Source organism: Mustela erminea, chromosome X (assembly GCF_009829155.1).
Source record: "Mustela erminea isolate mMusErm1 chromosome X, mMusErm1.Pri, whole genome shotgun sequence".
In the NCBI taxonomy this organism is placed as follows: Eukaryota; Metazoa; Chordata; class Mammalia; order Carnivora; family Mustelidae; genus Mustela; species Mustela erminea.
This window is the reverse complement of record NC_045635.1, coordinates 73724939-73748045: the sequence shown is the minus strand read 5'-3', so window position 1 is coordinate 73748045 and position 23107 is coordinate 73724939. Positions and strand designations below refer to the sequence as shown.

The 23107-nt window shown below is 33.5% G+C and overlaps 1 protein-coding gene across 1 annotated transcript in view; it reads right to left on the bottom strand.

The window, feature by feature from the left end:
• Positions 1 to 4010: 4010 nt before the first annotated feature.
• Positions 4011 to 23107, bottom strand: part of DACH2 (dachshund family transcription factor 2) — an 896917-nt gene continuing 877820 nt past the window's right edge. The window contains exons 9-13 of the mRNA XM_032330772.1: positions 19589 to 19737; positions 19316 to 19463; positions 15390 to 15536; positions 12141 to 12206; positions 4011 to 4061 (exon numbers count right to left, since the gene is read on the bottom strand). Coding sequence (XP_032186663.1) covers positions 4054 to 4061; positions 12141 to 12206; positions 15390 to 15536; positions 19316 to 19463; positions 19589 to 19737 — 518 coding nt within the window. The 3' untranslated portion in view covers positions 4011 to 4053. The remainder of the gene's footprint in view (positions 4062 to 12140; positions 12207 to 15389; positions 15537 to 19315; positions 19464 to 19588; positions 19738 to 23107) is intronic.

Sequence of the window (23107 nt, the reverse complement as noted above, 5' to 3'; positions counted from 1 at the left end):
ATTAATTCTAGGGCAGATATAAAAATAACATTAGATTTTGCTTGGTGTAGGAAGGGCACATTAGGATGAGCCATTAAAAAATATTTATCACTAGAGTGCCACTTAACACCTTGGAATACTGCTCTATTAAATTCTCAAGAGGTATGAAAATAATGATGACAGGTATTTGCCACCAGCCTTTGGCAAGGCCTCCAATAAATAAACAGCTGAAGGCATTTGAGACCATTTCCTGGATAATTCAAGCCAAATGACCCATTTGGTTCTAATTACTGGAACATTTTAGACATCTGGTCATGTTTAGATCAGAAGGTGAACAATGGAAAATAACCATGATGTGACTGATCCGTCATATCTGACTTTCTTTCTTATGTCTATAGATTCTTCAGTCTATTTAGTTGTTGATAGTTTAATAAAGAGGAAGAAGAATTGGAGATGGGAGGAGAGCAAAAAACAATAAAAGGGGTTTATTTATAGTAGCTTGGGTATGTGTTTTTATCATTCACTTCTCTATAAATAAGGAATATGCTAGTAGAAAGGGATTAAATACTTGCTTTACCATCAACAGATCAAAGGGAGAACTATGTATGGTAAAATCTGCAAACTGGATCTGTCATTATTCCCTTAGAGAACACTACAGGCATGTTTTTGTTTGTTTGTTTTTATTCTTGTTTTTGTTTTTTAAGAAAAGTGAGCTCTAAATGAGTGGTAACAAATACTGGTCATTTGCACAAATGAGTTACTTCCTCACATGTTCCCTGTTAAATCCCAGGTCAGCCAAATATAGAGCTATTTCATAGTAATCACAACTTAAAGTAGGTGTGCCTACATTTAAGTTTCTGTCACACCATTTAGAAATAACATTTTCTCTCTCAAAAGTTCTTGTACCTACTTACCCCATTAGGATGCTGTGTGATTAATGTGATAACATTTATGAAACACTATGAACTCCATGGAAGAAAGGGGTTATAGAAGTGTGAAGTATCATGTTCAATCATTATGATTATCCCCTAAAAACTGGTGAAACCTATCCTCTAGCACATTTTCCCTGTACGTGCAAGGTCCTATTTATCAATAACAAACAAATAGTAATTGAAGTTTCCATATTTTAAGAATTTGAGTATTAATTCTAAAGAATTACAGCATTAAATAAAGCAAGTAAACTGCTACAGCACTCTATTCGTGCCTATGATCAGTTGGAGTTCCGGCATCAGTGTTCAGGCTGCACAGAAAAAACAATAAGACCTGGTCAAAATTTCATTATGACAAAGAAAACCCAAAATCTACTCAATGTACTTCACTGGAAACCACAAAATAGCTTTATAGTATTTTGCTGTGCTACATATGTTCAATATTTGAATGAATCTCTGTGCAATAATTATATTATTTTATTCAGTTTATCCCTGAAAAATATATTCATTGATGTGAGTTTCATTCTATTAAAAATGAAATTATACAAAGGTGAGCAGAACTGTAGGTTTACAGTAGTTTAAAGTTAAATCTTATTCTCTCAGGGTGATATTGACCATATAAAAATAGTGTAAATGATATTTCCTAACTCTAAAATATGCTTATGAGACCCTTGTGCATGTTCTACTGTTTTACAACCTGCAGCAAAATGCATGACTAGCTTAAAAGCAAGGTGTTAAGAAAGGTTTCCCCCCCTTCATCATCTAAAATATGAGTAAAGATCCACACTATTTACCCTGAGTCAAAATCTTTGTTAATGATTGCAATTCCCCCCTCAGGATGATATTTCTTTCTCTGACAAAATGGATATTTTTTTTTCTATTTTGTATCTTTTACTTACTCAGGTAATACAGTGGTCACCTACATACTGAACAATCATCCCAAGAAATAGAACATCTCTAACAATGGCCTGGGTAACAACTTCATGAAGTATATGTTTATGATTCTTTTCTCCTTTTTGTGGCCTTATCACTTACATATGCATGTCTATACAATATTTTTTTTAGTTTTCTTGAAGCTTTATTTAACAGGCATTCTACTGGTTCTTTTTTTTTTATAAACATATATTTTTATCCCCAGGGGTACAGGCAAAATGGATATTTAAAAGTAACTTCTCACCGTGTATTTGTTTATCTGTTTATTTATTTATTTATTTATAGTAGTTGACACACTGTTATATTAGCTTCAGGTGTGCAACATAGTGACTCAACATCTATATATGTTATTTTATGCTTACCACAAATGTAGCTACCATCTATCACTATACAAGGCTATTGCAATGTCATTGACTATATTCTCCATGCTGTGCCTTTTATTCCTGCGACTCTTTCATTCCATAACTGGAAGCCTGTGTTTTTTTTTAATTGCAAAGAAATAATTCTATTGTGTTTTTGAAGGTTTAATTTATGTTTAGAAAAAGTTATTTTTCCTCCTCGGAGCTCATGTTTTCTTTCAAGTGTTTCCTCACCACTTACTCACTTATATACACAGTGGGATTAGGGAGTGCACTCGATATGATGAGCACTGGGTGTTGTTGATGATTCGCTGAATTCTACTCCTGAAACCAACATTGCACTGTATGTTAATGAACTAGAATTTAAATAAAAATTTGAAGAAAAAAAGGAGTGCACTTGTTTCGATAAGCACCAGGCACTGTATGTAACTGTTGAATCATTAAATTGTACACCTGAAACTAATATCACACCAATGCTAATACCTGGAATTTAAATAAAAACTTTTAAAAAGGCAAAGAGATTTCCTTAAGAACTGATCAGCTTCATCATAGTCATACTTTGGGCTATCAAACCTTTCTTTTAGGGTAGCTAGCTCATTCATGAACTAATGGCAATATTTTATAAATAATTTCTCCTGCTAAGTAGTAAATTTGATATTTTATTTAAGTACTTTAACTAGTGATGTGTTTCTAATCTTCAAATGGGCACTATATTATTTGGCATTAAATAAGATCATATCTGAAAGACCATGTTTTTCTAACTTGAATAAGAGAGAGGTAAAACAATGGGCTGGTTAATGCTCTAAGTCAGTCATAGGTTCAATCCAAATTAAATATTCAGTCAAGTGTATGAGCTCTACTTCATTGTGGAAACACGTTCAGAATATAATATCCTCAAATCAATTAAGTGATAACAGTCTGGGGTCCAGTTAGGTATTAGTACAGTAGTATAAATATGGAGCTACTAATTTGAAAATAGGAAAAGTAGAATAATGCAAGAAAGGGGCAGATAATAAAGTAGCAAAGCATTTGATTACTCTTCATCTAGGGAAAACATTGTTTTAGAGTCATTTTTTAACAGGGTCTGATGTTGATTTTATAATGTGGCACTTTAAAAAATAGAAGTTTCTTGAAAATAATAACTACTTGACTTTTTTAGCCCCCCAAATTTCTGATTTATATTTTAATCAAAACAAAAATCAGTACAGGTTGTCTTTCCTTTGCAAATGGTATCACAATGGAACATCAACCTCTCTCGCTCACTTTTAACTCACTTTTTTTGTGTGAACGAATTTTTAATATAGCCTTTCCCCCTTTATTTACTCTCTGGTCTTCGAAAGACCCACCCTAAAAAAGTGGCAAGGATACCCTTCTATTCCCATATGATGGTAAATTATAAAAAATATATTTGCCATGACTGTCTACTGAAAATAATATGTTTAAAAGAAGTTTTATACATCAATTATATGCCAAATATTTCTTTCTTACTAAAATCTACACATGTGAACATAAATGCTAACTTCATATGTATTGTATTGGGCATAGTCATAATGAAATCTTATATCTGTCATACTTATCAGAAAGTATGGATCTAATGTATTGAAGGGGATGATTAGGCAAATATTATAATTACTATTTTACTAAAACTCAGGAAGGGATAGATTGAATTACTTCTCAATCTTAGTAAATGAATTAGCCAATTAGTGACTGAAAAATTCTGACTACTAGACCAATGCTCTTCCTACATTGTGTCTCCCACAGACCAGATATAAAATGTCAATAAAAGTACATGTGTCCAGTACACAGACCTGCAATTTTTGAGCCACACTAAGAGCTCTAGATGTACTTGAGTTCTACTTTCCTGCAGAGAAAAGAAAGGAAAAGAAAGAAGTATAAATAAAAACTAGTATTTGTGGAACACTGACTATGTTAGGAGCCATACTAAACCACTCTAAGCACTTGTATCACATATGGAATGTCATATTCTTGCAATACTTCTTATAGATAACGCCAAGGTGAAAAGTGGTAAGTTGTTTATGCCATTTATTTAAAAGTCTAAAGTTGTATCACCTACTTTCCATAAGTATATAATCTAAAAATTATTTTGTGAATATTTATTTATTTGCACTTTAAGAAGCATACTATAAATATTTTAATGTAATATTTAAAAGTACATTTAGTATATTTAAAGTTACTTTTTATAACTTTTAACTATTCCTTTTGTATATTAAACTAATAGAAAAACACTATAACCCTGATGTGTGATCAAAATATGGAAGAAAATGAAAATGAAAGTAATGGGAAAACATTAAGTGTTTACTTGAACAACATTAAAAATGACCACATCCAACATTTCCCATAGAAGATTAAAATGCAGTTACCAGAAGATTATAAAATTTGAGTTGCAGGTTATGCCTCACCCATTTTAAATGGATACTCACCAATGCTGAGATCAACGTGATATTCATCTGTATTTTTTTGAAGAAAGTACAATCACTTAAACTTTTATGGGACAGTAGGGAAATAGTGAAGAAATGTTTATAAAAATACTGCTTTCTTTAAAGTTAAAAGAGAAATAATTGAAAATTTCTAAATAACCATTTGCATTATTGAGGTAAAGTAGATTGCAGCTTGAGTAAACAGATTATTACTAATGTTAACTTCTAAACATTAAACAAGTAAATTATAAACTGTGGGGATCAACATATTAGGGGACTTCAAGGAGGTCTGGATAAAATCTGAAGAATGTTTTTCTTTAAATTTACTTTAATTTCCAAAATTGATTCCTGTATGGTATTATAAATGAGGAAGAAGTTCCCTATAGCAAACAAGTAAGACTTTATGCTAAAGGCCCACGGTAAAGAATCTTGACCTAAGTTACAATACTGAGGATCTGTTAAGGTCTAGTTCTGATAGATGATGTGAGTTTTGCCACAAATAGAAAAGTTTCTTTCTATTTTTATTTCAGTTTCTCTACACAGTTTTAAATAAAAAAGAGAGCTATATGTTATTTGTGTAGTTTTTATAAGTACTACCCCAATCTCTGCAAAGTTTCAAGGCAGAAGTAATTATTTAATTAGAGTTGGTTTTAGGCTCTTTTGGTTAATTAACTACAATCTGGAGAAGGTTTCTTTCACCTAGGTCCTGCTGGATCCTATTTTTCATAGGATAATATTATGATCTAGTTAAATATCCTAGCTAGATGACTAGTGATTTTAACAGTATAGATTGAAAGTGAAAATATCAACACAAATTGACAATGAGGATAATGTGTGAGGGAATTAAGATTCCTATGTTTTAGAGCCCACTATCGACAGCAAGCCAATTAACTTCTCTTAGGCGATTTCCCTACTTACAAAGTGGAGGTTAATCATATCGTTCTTAATTATCATACAGAAGCAATCCTGGTAGAGGATGTGTGTTAAGAATGGCACAAAAACAAAATCCTCTTTCTGACGGAATTGTTACTAATGAGAGAACTAACAATAAACCTCGGCTTGCCACATTTTGCACAATGGAATAGGAAAACTTAGCCAAATATAAAACAAAAACAAAAACAAACAAACAAAACAAAACAAAACAAAAAACCCAAAGCCTTCAAAGGGAAGGGAGACTAGAGGGAACTAGAAGGAGAGACATGTTAAACAGATTTATTATTTGAGTTCCTGGATGCATGCCTGAATCTATCCCTGGAAATTTCAGTTAAGTCACCCAATAAGTTACTTTTTTAAATTAAGCCCTCCCTTACCCTATCTCCTCAAAAGAAAAGAATGGCACAAAGTTCATCAGGCTATACAAACACTAGACCTTGCCTTTCTTTTTTTCACTCTTCCAGCTTTAGGATTATCCAATAAGCATGTTGGCATAGAACTACAACATATTTATGTGGCTGCAACATCATTCTACCGTTTTTCTTTTATTCTACTTATTTAAAAGAAGTGGTATGGCAACAATAACATATTATTACAGTTTTTTATGAAAATGCTCTGTGTTGTACACTAAAACACAAATGTGAAACTGAGAGACTTTTAATCAGAGAAAGCCTTTACTTTTGCATTTTCCTCAAGCTTATCTGGGTTTGAGGAGGGAAAGAGTGAATTTTAAGCTTAAAAATGTGTTGTACACATACAGAGGATGGAGCCTAATGTAACTGGCTAAACAGTGATAAAGTTGAGTTAAACAACTCTTCCTGGATAAGAGTCAGAAAGATTTTTTATTGATGAATTAATCTATAGACTTACAAAATGCTAAGTAGCAGAGAAACCTATTCTGGCTTGCAAATCTCACTATCTTGCTATCACTAAGCTACAATTTCATCTATTGTGTAAGTGAGATATATAACTGGAGTTGTATGTCTTAGATCTGTAGATGGGACTTTGTGTTATCTTCATTAATGTGGCAGCCTTTCAGTCATTGCAAATATTCCGTTAACAATGTAGTGGTAGTTGGTTCAAGCCACCTCTTGACAACCAAACTCAAAATTACCAAGTAATGTAACCTCTTTACATTCTCCTTAGAAAGAACTAAAAGCATAATATGCACTATAACCTGGTAGTTATTTCACAGAAAAAGGTATGATATAGTCTGTGAGGTACTATCAATCAAGATAAAAACCCTGTGAAGGATGAAGAAAATGAGAGAGAAATACTTCCTGGGGGAGAAAATAAAAAGATTCGGGCCATCTAATGAATCTTACAGGAAAAAAAAAAAAAAAACACTGTTGCCTTAAAGAAAGATGTTAAAATCTTCTCTGTGGGGTGTGTGCTACAGTCTTTTTTTCACTCTATGATGACAGTTGCAGCAATGTTTCTCTGAGTAGTAAAAGGCTCCTACTCTCAAAAGAAGCATTTAAGTGGGAAGAAGACCTACTTCCCACAATCTCTCTAATATCTGTCACACTATTGGAAAAGAACACTTTAGAAAAGAACACTTCTACTTTTCAGTGGGAATATTAATATGTCTATGAATACCTTACAACATAGTATAAGACATAAAAGGGGAGGGCAATTGATGATTCATCAAGATAGAGCAGGAAGTAGTCTGTGGAGCCCCAAGAGAAAGATGTAGAGCACAATATGGTGGGACTTAGAAAACCCTATAGAGAAATTCTACCTGCTCTCCTTTTTGTTTTTCTTTTCAAATCATATACATGGGAAGTAATCATATATGATTTAATTTTTCCAGTCTCCTTACTTGCTCCTACCATCCCTTTCATTGTTATTCTAGCAGATTCTGCAATACAATTTTAGCTCAAGGGTACTTGTTTCCAATAAATACTAGCATGCCATCTGAAGCTCATTAGAGGAATGTTATTCTAGGTAATCAAGTGAGCAACAAAGACAGAATATAAGGAAGTTTCAAAGGTTGAGGAAGGATAGATGTTGCTCAAATTCATTTTAGAGAGTAGATGAGAATACACATATTCATATATACTTCATACTGTAAATGTATATTAAAATTTCTATATGTTAATTAAGCACATATTACATTGTAAGATGTAATAAGTGTGTTTTTAGCATAGAAGTGTTAAAATTGTGTCTGTTGCTTTTAGAATCAAATGACACTTTAGTCACCTTGCTTTTAATTCTTCAGTGGCATCTTTACAACGTGCTGCATGGATGAGATCATGCTTTTCATACTTTAGAAAGGTTAGTCTATATTCTATGAATAAGATTTTACATTTTTCTGAACTGAATTTTTCTTTTCCCCCTCAGCAGGAAAAAATTTTTAGTAGGTTTACCTTTTGCATCAAATTTTGGTTTACTTTTAACATGTAGGTTAGATTTAATATCTATTTCCTGTGTGTTAGTAGCAAAAGGAAGGAAAATAATTTGAGATTCCACCATATTTATGGAAAAATATATTCCAGTGTTAAATCATTCTGTGTCATGGTCAAACATGTAGGCAAAAAAAGCAAATGTAAAAATCATTTACACAGATTGACATTCCTCTTACAAAAACAGTTCCTAATTTGTTTGTTTTTTAAATTTTGTTTTGTTTTCCCCAAACAAATACAATGGCAGGAAAGGGAGCAATGTGTCAGCCCTTACAATTTATGATGCTATCTCCCTTGAACTTTTCTTATTATTTTATTTTATTACTAGAAAGTCAGTTTTTGAAGGCTGTTGTGTTTTCTAAAACTTAAGAGCTTCATGTCCTGGGCTTGTTTTATCTGTTATTATTAAGATGATGATGTCAATTCTCAAAATTTTAAGAACATGCACTGTCAACTGTACCAGTAGCTCCTAACAATGAAATATAGTCATATAAGAGTTAACTAAGGTATAAACATGCAAAAGGAGAAGTCTCCCTGTGATCATAAAATGATGTTATTTTCTGTTCAGCAGTTCATATTACTACTGTTTATGATAATTAATTAAAGGAGCTGTTGCTATAATGTGCAAATAGGGAATCTGAGAAACTGAGAGGGCTTTTAGGTCTTCAAGTAAAGTTAAGTCAATCTGGGTGTGGGCAATCAAATGTAATGAAATCACTTGTCAGTGCTAAGCTTGCAAAAACTGTGGAGTCTGACTAGGGAGTAAAAGGATTATAATTAGATTTCCAATAGGATAATAACTAAATGGCAGAACACAGTAAAGAGAAAATACTACTTTGTTAGATAATGGTACTGCTGTTCAGTTTTGGTGTTTATCAGTGCACTTGTAGTTGTGCTAATTTAATTTGCTTTTATCAGCATAAAGGCACTACACAAATGGTACTTGAATGTCATTTGAAAAAAATCATTGATCTGAAGGTGCACTTAATGACACCCAGTATGTTTATTTAATGTGGAACAGAGATTGGTTGATAAGATGGTTAATGTGCTGTCTTGCAGGCCCTCAACTGAATTATGTGAATCTAGGTGAGACAATATTAGTGTATATGTTTCACCGAATCCTTCACCTCCACCAACAGTGGACAGGGCCATCAGAGTGAGTTTGTATTCATTGTTTGATCACCTTAAAATATGCAGAAGGAGTTGCTATAAAAGACCATTAAAATTAGGGTTACAAAAGGTGGTTCATGCATACCTTGTCTGTCAAACAACATTCAAAGCATAAAAGACATAAAATAACTAAGCTAAAGAGATTCAGAATACATGTATGAATCTTAGTACAAAGAATCTTTTTTTTAGTACAAAGAATCTTTGTACTAAAATCCATGTAATCATTAGCATAAAACTGTATATAACTTTATTAGTTTTAAAGATGACCAAACAACATTCTTCCAAGTCCTCTTTAAACTCTCCTAAGGAGATATCCCATTGAACTAATTTAACTTCAAAAGTGAGAGCACTGGCTGATTGATAGATTTCTATCCAGCAGAGCTATTGACAATAGGAAGAGAAAAGACTTCACATGCTGGAATTATTTGCTGTGATAAAGATGAGTTTTGGAAATGGCACTGAATTGGCATGAATGAATTGACCCTCATAAACAATGCTAACAAATACTCTTCCAAGGTAAAAAATGGGTAATTGAGGAAAATGGAAAGATGAAATCAGTATCAAAATAAGTCACAAAAGATAAAAACTATAACACACAAGAGCAAATCTATTAGGAAGAATGAAAAAAAATAATGGCCAAAGATGCATTTTATGTTTTCCAGGCATTACACATATTCTGAAGTTCATAAATGCATACAAAAGTAATTTTTCAATGTTGAACATCTTAATTAATAAGTAATATTACTGGGATTTTTCAGGTAATTATTTGAATTGGTTCATTTTGTGAACTACACTCAAAATAGTTCTGATAATATTTTCAGGCACTTATCCCACTGGCTAATGAAACTTATTTTTTGCTCAAAAAATTAACTTACTTTAGGTATTAAATTGTGATTCTACTGTCATATTAAGACAGAGCATTCACTCTAGTTTTCCATAAATCGATGATGGGACATTTATCATTTATATTGCTTAAGTGCTATGCTAAGAGAGATGAGAATGTGTACTTTTCCATTTTCATTACATTTATCAAGATTATTTAAAATAACCTAAAAGGCTGACATTCAACAAGTAATTGTTAACACACCACACTTTACTATATATTCACACTACTAATGACAAATATTAGTCAATTTGATCTGTAATTTGAAAAAAACATGAAAGTTAAGTCCCTTGATTTAAAATATATTCTACCTTAATCCTTTTAATGATGTACTAATTCCCTCATATTTAGCCAGCAAAAAATAGCAGAAATTACTAAAAGTATGCTCAATGAAAATAAATATTAAATGTGCCCTACCCCAACCACAAGTTAATATACAAAAGCCATTCTTTGCAGACTTTGTTAAAATAAGAAAATTTAAACCAAATCGAAGGCTTTTGATTTATATCATCTATCTAATTCCCATGAATTAGATACCTGTTTTTAGTTGCATGGAAATGAAATAACTTTAGGACAGTAAAAATGTTTGTATATATTTCAGAGTAGGGAAAGATGTTATTACTGCAAATTAAAGACATCATATACATTAAACAAACAGCAATGGATTGAAAGTATAGGATTACAGGATAATAAATGTACAACCCACTGATGGTGTGTTTGCTTTAACCTCTCCAGTTCCAAAGCTGACCTTAAAGCCCATCAAAGGAGGAGCACAATCAAACTCAATGTTCCATAAAAGACTGGGTCTATATTTGTGTGTCACAAATTAAGAAGTCATCAAATGCTTTAAGCTTATTCAACCCTACCTTGTCCCAATATGTGACAGCAAACTCAACTACTGGTAGCCCACAACTAGTGGAGATTTTGCTCATAAATTTAACTGTGGTGACTTGATCAGACAGACAATGAGTCTTGTCCATATTGGCTTTAGGCGCATAGATGCAACTTTTAAACTGAGGGAAGAAAGCCAGCAAGCATAAGAGGGATAAAAAATATCAAAAGCTTCACTGAATGAACAAAGCAAACTTAACAAAATTAATGCATTAATTAGATCTACTCAACCGCAGCAGAAACAGGCATTATCAGAAGATCCATGAGCTCTGACAAACCTTGTTTCGTAAAAAATGATGCGCAAGTCTACATGAGTGAGGGTTTCTAAATTTTCTGAATCTACCACATAAGGGTGGACACACAAAAGAACCCAAATGGATCTTTTAGTCACATCTAGTTCCATTACCTTCATGTAGACCTAGTAATTACACAATGAAAAGGCATTGATTAGTTAATCCTCTAGCAAGTAACATCCATGATTGTCTTGCTTTCTGAAGTTAAGAAATAATTTTTTCATAGAGATTCTTTTCTTTTTTTATTAGAGTGAGACATTTTTACATATTAAACATAAAAATAAAGGTAATCTGCATACAAAGAGCTAGAAAACTGCCTTAAAATCAGACAAGAAAAATTCCAGTGGTTAAATTCAATTTCTCCTTTCAGATTGTTTTGCACTCCAGTGAAATTTTAAATTGACTTGTATCATCTATTCTCCTACTACCAAGTATTTTTAAATATTTTAAAGGATCTAAGCACTTATGGGAATCTTGAAAATCATGAATTACAAGTCGTGTTCTTATTTCCATATTTAGATGGCTTCTAAAGTTATCTAAACAGCATTGGAATTTAGAGTTTGATAAAAATGTTGTCTAGAACTCATCAAACATATTGATAGGTTATAATTATTCTACCTGTGGTTTTTACAAATTTTTAAAAGTATATTATTGTACACTTCGGAAAGGTAAATTATATTCACCATTATGCATTTTTAGAATATGCCTAACATAAATATACATTCTTTTTAAAAAGTTAAGTGTACAAGAAATTTCCCACATTGTATATGTGAAATTATTAGTCCCTCAAAAAATACTGAAGACTTCTCCCTCTGCCATAAAGTGAGAATAATTAAACTTATTTTTTTATTTATATAGAGAATATCAACATAGGAACTCATGCCCACCCCATATCAGGCAGTTATAGAGAGGAGCTGTTTACTGTACCTTGCATAGTAGTACTATTATGAGGAGTCCCATTGTTTTCTACTTCAGTGTCTGGAATTCCAGTATCTGAAAGAAGTGACATTCAAGATTAAGGTACAATTCTATTTTTTTCTGATTCCATTTAAAGTTAAACTAGTAATTTGGTCCTATGGATAGCACAAGATCTTGGATAGCATTCTTGTTATTATTTTCATATGTCTGTTTTTATTTTTTTAATTTTTTTATTAAAAAAATTTTAAAGATTTTATTTATTTATCTGACAGACAGAGATCACAAGTAGGCAGAGAGGCAGGCAGAGAGAGAGAGGAAGAAGCAGGCTCCCCACGGAGCAGAGAGCCCGATGTAGGGCTCGATCCCAGGACCCTGGGATCATGACCTGAGCTGAAGGCAGAGGCTTTAACCCACTAAGCCACCCAGGTGCCCCCATATGTCTGTTTTTAATGGTAGAAGGGAGAATTATAAACTATAGCTGAATTCTAAAATTTGGCATATATTTTCAAGTATATAGTAAACACTTCTTTATTTCATTCTCTAGAGATAATTCTCAGGAAAATAATCCTCTCAGACTATCAGGCAATATGACCTGACTGTAGAATAAGAAAAAGATGGATACAATTGCATAAATGGAAGGTCTCTATTCTTATGCTATATTTTTCATTGTAAAATGAATGAGAGATGATGATGAGATTATCTCTATGCTAAGCACACTGAAGACCAAAACACACGTTATGGTTTGTGGTCTTTATGCAGTACTGGTTATAAGGGCAAAGGGATACATGAATTTTTTTTTAATTATTTTTTATTTATTTTCAGCATAACAGTATTCATTATTTTTGCACCACACCCAGTGCTCCATGCAATCTGTGCCCTCTATAATACCCACCACCTGGTACCCTGACCTCCCACCCCCCACTTCAAAACCCTCAGATTGCTTTTCAGAGTCCATAGTCTCTCATGGTTCACCTCCCCTTCCAATTTCCCCCAACTCCCTTCTCCTCTCTATCTCCCCATGTCCTCCATGCTATTTGTTATGCTCCACAAATAAGTGAAACCAAGAAAGTTGAGAAAAAAAGAAATAAGTTGGGTTTTTCTTTTCAATTTTAAATATGAGATGTGATTATCTAAAAGCTATCTATATCCATGAAGCATAGATTTATATGAGCATTTATATATATATATATATATATATATATATATATATATATATATATATTTATTCACTTGGTCATCCTTGGGTAATGGGATAACAGATGTTAGTGCATCACCCAATGCCATCAAAGATTAATATAAGAAAATGATTTGAATATAAGGTACCCATCATGCTGTAGAAAGAGCTGTTTTTCCCTTATGATAGAAAACCTAGACCAAGATAAGCTCAATTACAGGTGGATTTTAAATATGTAAAAAAAAATAATGTCTGTGAATCACCAGGTTTACACACTTCACAGCACTCACCAAAGCACATACCCTCCCCAATGTCCATAATCCCACCCCCTTCTCCCAAACCCCCTCCCCCCAGCAACCCTCAGGACATGGGGACTTAGAGTGGAGAAGGGAGTTGGGGGAAATTGGAAGGGGAGGTGAACCATGAGAGACTATGGACTCTGAAAAACAATCTGAGGGTTTTGAAGGGACGGGGGGTGGGAGGTTGGGGTACCAGGTGGTGGGTATTATAGAGGGCACGGATTGCATGGAGCACGGGGTGTGGTGCAAAAATAATGAATACTGTTATGCTGGAAATAAAAAAAATAAAAAATAAATAAATAAATAAATAAAAGAAAAAAAAATGAAAAAAAAAATGAAAAAAAAAATAATGTCAAACCACTTCAGAATGACAAGCTCAGGGCCTCAAATAATAATAATAATGAGTACACAGAACATAAGCCCCATTGCTACTCAAGAAATGTTATTTTTAGAACATTTGATAAGCAAGGATTCTGGCTTTCACTAAGATGTCCCATTGTGTAAAATTTTAATATATAATTATTTTTTTCTGCGTCTCAACAAGTCATGGTTAGGATGAGTTAATAATATATCACTGTATTTCTGTTGATTGTGAGCATAATAATCCAAGACAGTCACAGTAAAAAAGGAATTTAACTTCTGGAAAGAAAGAATATGACCCATGTTTGTAAAAAATTATTTAGTCATTCTTGGTATAGGACACTGAAGCACACTTTTAGTTTTATGTGTGTGTTATACATGTGTATGGGGTATGCATACATGTGCATGTAAAATTCTTGGGCTTATACTTGCTATACACACATATTAGTTAATATACATATGTATATTTAACATATCAGTTAAAAATACAAGCTGTCAATGTGCTTTGAAAGAAGAATCTGAATATTCTATGAGAAGAAATGATGTTGTAGGGTTTCATAATTGAAAATGTAATAAGAAAAATTTGGAATTAAGAGATTTCATGACAGAAGCATCTCTTCTCACAGAATCTCCAGGAATGTACTTAAAACATACTTTTTTTTTTTTCATCCAGGCCCTCCTTAAACCCTCAACACTGATGCAATCTACATTAAAGAAGCCAACATCCTATAATTCATTAAAAGAGAGTACAACAATCATCAGCATATTTTAATATGAATGGATATAAAATACGCATGTTTTAGGTGCGAGTAGGTTATCAGTATTACTGCTTCTACTGTAAAAGTCAGTGGGGTTTCCTATTATTCCTAGGCTATTTGTATCTCTCAGAATAGGGATTATTTTGACACATTTAGTTAATAACTAAAACACTTGGCCTCAAATTAATTTTCTTTATTCTTGAACAAAACCTGCCCCTCCTGCTCTTCGTCTTTCCTTCCTTCCTCCTTCCTTCCCTTCCTTCCTTTCTCCCTTTCTTCTCTCCCTTACTTCCACCCTCTCATCCTCATTCTAGATCTTCCTCCCTTCCTTTCTCCCTTCCCTTCCCTTCCCTTCTTCCCCTCCCTCACTTCCTTCCTTTCTTCCCTCTCTTTTTTAAAGATTTTTTTTTATTTATTTGACAGACAGAGATCACAAGTAGGCAGAGAGGCAGGCAGAGAGAGAGGAGGAAGGAGGCTCCCTGCTGAGCAGAGAACCCACATGGGGCTGGATCCCAGGACGCTGGGATCATGACCTGAGCCAAAGTCAGAGGCTTTAACCCACCGAGCCACGCAGGCGCCCCAAGCCACCCAGGCGCCCCCCTCTCTTTTTTAAATTGGGTTTTTTTCTTTGTATACTTTGAGCGTGAAAGTCCAAATCAGACATTACCTTTCAACATCCTCAGGCCACTGTCACGAGTAGTGGCTTGCTTAAGTGCTTGTTCCACTTGTTCCCGGCGCTTTGATTCAAATTCCAAGGCTTCCTGCAGTTTTCTCTTGGCTTTTTTCTCCTTCTTTAGACGCTTTTGCATGGTAGCTAAAACATGAAAAGGTAAATAGTTCCCAAAACTTTGGTCAATAAAATAGGTTTGCCAGTTTTTGTGGATTATAAATCATATACAGATACAGAGAAAGACACAAACAATATCATTAGCTTTTTTTGGTTCCAATTCTCATTAGATTCAACAGTGTTCAGTCATACAATTTACTTCTTTTTGCTTTCACTTTTGCGGGGCATATGTTTTTTTAGATAAAATTATTGGGCACTTGCAATATATTGATTCATAGCAGGGTTTTAAGCATACCAATCTTCACAGTCTTTCTGAATCAGTTTTTAGAAATTGAGATATTTTCATTGTGACAATAGAAAAACATTCAAAAACCATACAAAATTAAATTTTTATGACATTTAAAAGATGTTAGAAGTGTTCACATATAATTAAAATATTTTATTGAACTAATTATGATGGTAATTTAAGTTTCACTTGTATTTATTTCAGAGTTCAAGATCTTTCACATAAATGACCTTCAGCTACTTCAAAATAAAAATGTGCCCAGGTAAATTTATGTTTATGTGAAACAAAAATTCAGAGGTCTGAGGTAATAAAATTGGAAAACTTGAAACAAAGAAACTCAGAATATATGGTTTCTGTTTTTTTTTTTATTTTGTTTTAGATATTTATTTATTTTAAGAGGGGTAAGGGACAGAGGGAGAAAAATTTCAAGCAGACTCCCCACTGAGTGTGGAGCCCCAGTGCAGGATCTATCTCACAATCCACAAGATCATGACCTGAACCCAAACCAGGAATCTGGTGCTTAACTGACTGAGCCATCCAGGCACCCCTGGGTTCTGTTATTTTTGGCAAAAAGTTTTAAATTAGGTTCAACATAAAAATATCTTAGTATTTTAATTATACTTATTTATCACCATTCATATAAAGCATTTAACAATTAATTAAATCAGAAATCTAGATTATTCAAATTATTGTATAACTTAGTGTTCTTAATAACCCAAAATTTTGCTTCTAGTAAAATTATTGGCTCAAAAATATCCTATATGTTGATTCCCTTTAAATTTATGACTACATATATTACAAACAATATCACAGTGAAGAAAGAAGCAAAAAATGCGCACCTTTAGCTCAAAAGGCTGACCTATAACCTGCATTGTTCTGATAAGGATGACATATGTGCTAATTGCTACATTCTTAAAGTGTCTCATGACTGCCTATAAATCTTGCTGACAGCTAATATGAATTGAATGATAAGCGCCAGAGAAATATTGTGAAGCAATTTTATGAGTAGATATTTGAAAAAGACATTTATGATGTAATACTCCCTGCACATCCCCTCTCCTTTGAGCATTAAGCATATAACCAACCAGCTTCATGGAGTAAAAAGTACAACTCTTTCTGCCCGTGGGTCCTGTCCCTGTGCTACTTAAATAAACTTATTTAGTTGTATTGTAAAACACCTTAAGAATTCTCTCTTGAACATTGTGCTCAACAATTCCACAGCATCAGCATATTACATTTAAAATTACATAAATAAAAATAATAACTACTATTTATTTAGGAGTTACTATGTACCTAGCACTTTTTCTGGGACTATATCTCATTACTTTTTTGACTAGAAAAATAATAAGAATTCTAAATATATATACATATATAACTATGTTTTTATGGAATATTTACATATATATAATTATATTCTTTCTGTATACTTGGACAGTTGTTACTTTTGAGCATAAGATCAATTTCCCCCCTCTTTCCTTTCAATCATATGACTTCAGATAAAGAGTTCACACTTCATCAAAAAAAAGTTGGTTATACTGGATATGAGATATTTAGGGAACTAGAAAGGAATTTAAGTGATTATCCAGTTCAACTATTATAATAGATGAGGATACTGAGGTTCATAGAGATGAAGTACATAATTTTTCTTAATCAGTGAGGATGACAGATTAACAGTTTCTTTTTTTTTAAGATTTTATTTATTTATTTATTTGACAAACAGAGATTATAAGTAGGCAGAGAAGCAGGCAGAGAGAGAAAGTAGGAAGCAGGCTCCCTGTTGGGCAGAGAGCCCAACGTGGGGCTCGATTCCAGGACCCTGAGATCATGACCAGAGCCGAAGGCAGAGGCTTTAGGCCACTGAGCCACCCAGGCGCCCCCAGATTAACAGTTTCTTATAATTATGTTAGTCATTAGATGTAAGATGTTCAAAGTAGTGCTTAGCACATAGCAGACAGTTGATAAGCATTAGCCAGTAGTAGTACTAGTAGAAGTACTAGTAGTATACTACTAGTAGTGACAGTAATGATAGTAGTAATGATAATATGATATGGTAGTAGCAGTGGTATTATTATTACATCATAATAATAATATGCTACATTTATTAAATACAAATATTTCAGAATAAGTTTGATAGTAGATATAATATTACATCTACCATATCAAGGCCTTTTTTATTTTTTATTTTTCTTAAATATTTTATTTATTTACTTGAGAGTGCAAGTGAGAGAGCATGAATGGAAAGGGGGTAGAGCATAAACAGGTGTGGGGAGAACATGAGGAGTGTTGTGGAGAGCATGGTGGGGAGGAGAGCTTAAGCGATGAGCCCATGAGCAGGATATGTGAGGGGGGATTATGAGCAGTGGGGCAGGGTAGAGGGAGAGGGAGAAAGAGGGAGAAGCAGCCTCCCCACTGAATAGGGAGCCCAGTTCTGGGCTCCATCTCAGGATCCCAGGATCACAACCTGAGCCAATGGCAGATGCTCAACCAAGGGCCACCCAGGTGCCCCTATCATTTCTAGGTCTTTTAAAAATACAATAGATGTGATAGTAGTTAAAAGATAGACATGAAGAGTCTATGAGAAGTTAATAAACAGAAATTAATATGAGTACAACCCTAAAAGTTAGAAGCCAATTTTAGTCTATGTAGTTGATATGCATAAGTCAATCTAAGACTGTTATTATATTTAACACATGATTATTAGATTCTTTAGTATAAAAAATTATCCTACTAAAATATGTGTCTTTATGACTGCTAGTCATAATAATATTTTGCATACCAAATACAAGAAATAAATGAATTTTTCTAAGTTTCAAAAAGTAAAGTTCTTGCTTAATAGTATTTAATGAGTTTGTCAAGATAATGAGCCAATGTATGCTGCTTCTTGCTTTCATGCCTATGCTCACTGATACCTCTATCTAGAATGTCTAAACCCCTCAGATACTCTCACGCTATTTCTTAGCCTACTGATCTTCAAGACTCAGTTTCAAGTATCAGCATCAAGAAGCATTCCTCAACTATTCACTTCCCTACCAAGCTGCACTAACTACCTCTCTCTATATAAGCATATATACTGTACATCATTGCTCTTGCCACTTTGTCTTGAAATTAACTGGTTGGTTGTGCTAGCCTTCTAAAATACAAATCTCTCAAGGACAGGTACTGAGTTTTATTTATCTTAAATCCCCAGAATCCAGTACTATTCTTGACAAAGATTAAGCATTTCATCTACAGGAAATTATTAGATTATCTATATCCAGGAGTATTTTATGAAATTGTGGGAAAACTAAGAATATTCATATTTTCCAAATTGGCAACTGGCCTGAAGTCCAGATCTAGTTCATTATCTTTTATAATAAATAGAAATGGTATAAATATCTTGCCATGTGGATTACACATAGTATTTGATTCTTTGCTTGTCATTTTTTTCAGTAGTTCCAAACTAAATCTGAGGATATTTCTACTACTCTTGAAAATATCTACAACAAAGTGTTTATTCTGTAATTGAACTTGTCAAACTTACTTCTGCTTTGAAGCTCAACTGCAAGTTGTTTTTCAAGGTTTTCTCTAATTTCTCTCTCTCTATAGAGCTCCGTTTGCAGTTCTTTTTTTTCTTGTTGAATCTGCTTCTCCTGGAAGTGAGCATTATCCAAAGCCACTTTCAGTAGACCCTGTCAAAGTGCAGCAAATGACATGCAGTTCATCTTATTTGTTTTAGTTTCTCAAATATGAAATAATTTATGTAGATGCTAATGTCTTGTATTACATTTATTTTGTTTATAGAAATATTGTTGACCTGAATGTTGGTCAACAGAGTCTCCACGGAGGACAGACTATCAGCAAAAATGAATGGTCCAGGGAATCCAGGAGACAATGCCTGCCCAGGAGTCAGTTGGATTTTGTCCAAGGGTGACTTCATCATTGGGATTTGAAATGGTAATTCTTCTGGAAAAAACAAAATTAATATCAGAATGTTCACAAATTAACAGGTCAAAATTTTCACTGTGTTTCCTTTACCTCTAAAAGTATCTATAAATTTTTTGTTTCTAAAACTAGATAATGGAAAACTCTTAATTGGAAGTCATACCTATTCCCCAGTTGTATTTTTTTTTTAAATAATTGTCAGGAAATAATCAGTGAAAATGAAACAACATATACTGGTAAAGATGTATGAGACTTGGAGAAACACATTTATGATATGTTTATGAATACCTATAAATTAAATAATTAGATCACCTCCTTATAAAGCATATACTGTTTTTATTCTTTTCAAATTTGTCTGTCATCTATCTATCATCTATCATCTCCATTGTTTAATAGCTTTATTGAAGTATAATTCATACACAGTAAAATTCACCTATTTAAATGTATATTTCAATGATTTTGATTAAATATACAGAGTTGTGCAACCATCATCACAAATCTATCTTAGAACATCTTGATCACCCCCAAAATACCCATCATGCCCATTTACAGTTAATCTCCTTCCACACCCCCAGTGCTTGGCAATGACTAATCTACTTTCTGCCTCTATAGGACTGCCTTTTCTGGATATTTTACACAAATAGATACAATATGTGGTCTTTTATGTCTGGCTTCTTTTACTTAGCATAATGTTTTTGAAAATCATCCATGAGGTAGCTTGTATCAGTGGTTTCTTCCTTTTTATTGATGTAAACTATTCCATTACATGGGTATATTGATTTTTGTTTAATGATTCACTAACTGACAAGCATTTGGATTATTTCCAGTGTTATGTTTTATTTTGAAGAAAACTACTGATGAAAAAATATTAGCTGTGATGTAAAAACACAAGTTATATCTTTTCTCCCCATTTATTTTTATATTATCTTTTCTCACATTCTCAGTACTTTAGCAAGATTCTCTCTTAGCTTCAGGTAAAGAGACACCAATAAAGTTATCGTTTAATAAGATGTTTTGAACCGATATACCTGATTACAAAAAGAATCTTCTCTTACACTGAGAAGCTAACTACTTGACTATGTATTTGAATTCTGATTGAATATCTTCTAGGTGAGATGTACAAATCATCAGACAGCAAATTTACCCCTGCAATTAGAAATTGGGGCTTTTTTGACAGGGATAAAAATAAACTGCTACAAAGAAGTGATCTTCAAAAGTACCCAAACAAATCATGGCATTCTTTTTTTTTTTAATTCATCTATTTATTTGAGAAAGAGAGCAAGAATGGAGGGAAGGGGCACAGGAAGAGGGAGAGAGAGAATCTTAAGCATATGCTCCACCTAGCACAGAGCCCGACATACACAGTTCTTGACCTTGCAACCTCGAGATCATGACCCGCCCTGAAGTTAATAGTTGGATGCTTAACCAACTGAGCTACCCAGGTATCCCCAAATCCTGGTATTTTTTATTATTTAAATTCACTTAGCCAACACATAACACATCATTAGTTTCAGATGTAGTGATCAACAAATCATCGGTTGTGTATTACACCCAGTGTTGACCACATCATGTGCCCTCCTTAGTGCCCATCACCCAGTTACCCCATTCCTCCCCCATCTCCCCTTCAGCAACCATCAATTTCTTTCCTGTATTTAAGAGTATCTCATGGTTTTTATCCCTCTCTTATTTCTTCCCATTCAATTTTCCCTCCCTTCCCTTATGGTGCTCTGCACTGTTTCTTATATTACACATATGAGTGAAACCATTTGATAACTGCCTTTCTTCTATTGACTTATTTCACTTAGCATAATACCCTCCATGTCCATGCTGATGTAAATGGTAAGTATTCATCTTTTCTGATGGTGGAATAATATTCTATTGTAGATATGGACCACATCTTCTTTATCCATTCATCTGTTAAAGGACATCTTGGCTCCTTCCACAGTTTAGCTATTGTGGATATTGCTGCTATGCATGTTGGGATGCAGGTGCCCCTTCGTTTTACTACATCTTTCAGAGCCTGGTATTCTTAAATGCCTTCAACAGCAATATAGGATGGCATGAATCATAGCACCTCAAGCAAAATTATTCTACTTACTATATCTATTCATTTCGGTAACTGGGCAAAAGTAAAGTGCAAAAATATGCATCTCCCTGGTCAGAAAAAAATTCAGTGACCCCATATATTATGAAAGTAATTTGAGGGGGAAAAAAAACACAACTAGCCTTGAATCTGGACCTAACCAATTTTCACAAAAATTTAGCTATTGGTTCTGGTTCCAGGAGGGATAAGAATATGGATTTATCATATAGATAGAGCTAGTTTTTCAATTGCAAGAAGCCTATACATGTAATTATGAACCACACAGATTTCATAGTCATCATGGTTTGCTCCATAGTAAATGGTATGCACCATTTACTGTATGGGAAGCTGTGACATAGAATTGTGGGAAACTTCTATGAGATTTTTAATGGGACAGCATTATCTCTGAATAAAATGCTTTTTTTTTTTTTTGCTTTTTAAAAAAAAATTACTTATTTTTTAAATTTCTTTTCAGTGTTCCAGAATTCATTGTTTATGCACCACACCAAGTGCTCCATGCAATACATGCCTTCCATAATACCCACCATCAGGCTCACCCAACCTCCCACCTCCCTCCCCTCCATAGCCCTCAGATTGTTTCTCAGGGTCCACAGTCTCTCATGGTTCATCTCCCCTTCCAATTTCCCCCAACTCCCTTCTCCTCTCCATCTCCACATGTCCTCCATGTTATTCCTTATGCTCCACAAATAAGCAAAACCATATGATAATTGACTCCTCTGCTTGACTTATTTCACTCAGCATACTCTCCTCCAGTCCTGCCCATGTTGATAAAAAGGTTGGGTATTCATCTTTCTGATGGAGGATGATACACGGAGTATCATCATATGGACCATATCTTCTTTATCTATTCATCTGTTGAAAAGCATATTGATTCTTTCCACAGTTTGGCGACCGTGGCCATTGCTGCTATGAACATTGGGGTACAGATGGCCCTTCTTTTCACAACATCTGTGTCTTTGGGGTAAATACCCAGTAGTGCAATTGCAGGGTCATAGGGAAGCTCTATTTTCTGAGTGAAATGTTTTTAATAGAAATCACCATTTCCAATTTTTTAACAACTTCCATTTTTCTAAAATCTACATGGATAAAAAATGTTAAACAACTATTTTATAGAATTAACAGTTTCATATTATCTGGATCCAAAATGTTATAAAAAACATTTGTTTATTGGTCTTAAATAATTAAATAAAATATATAAATTTACCTGTTAATTTTCTCTAAGCACAAGAAGCGATAATGAACATATTCTCCAGAATTTTTTTTTATAAAACTTAAAAAATAATATTT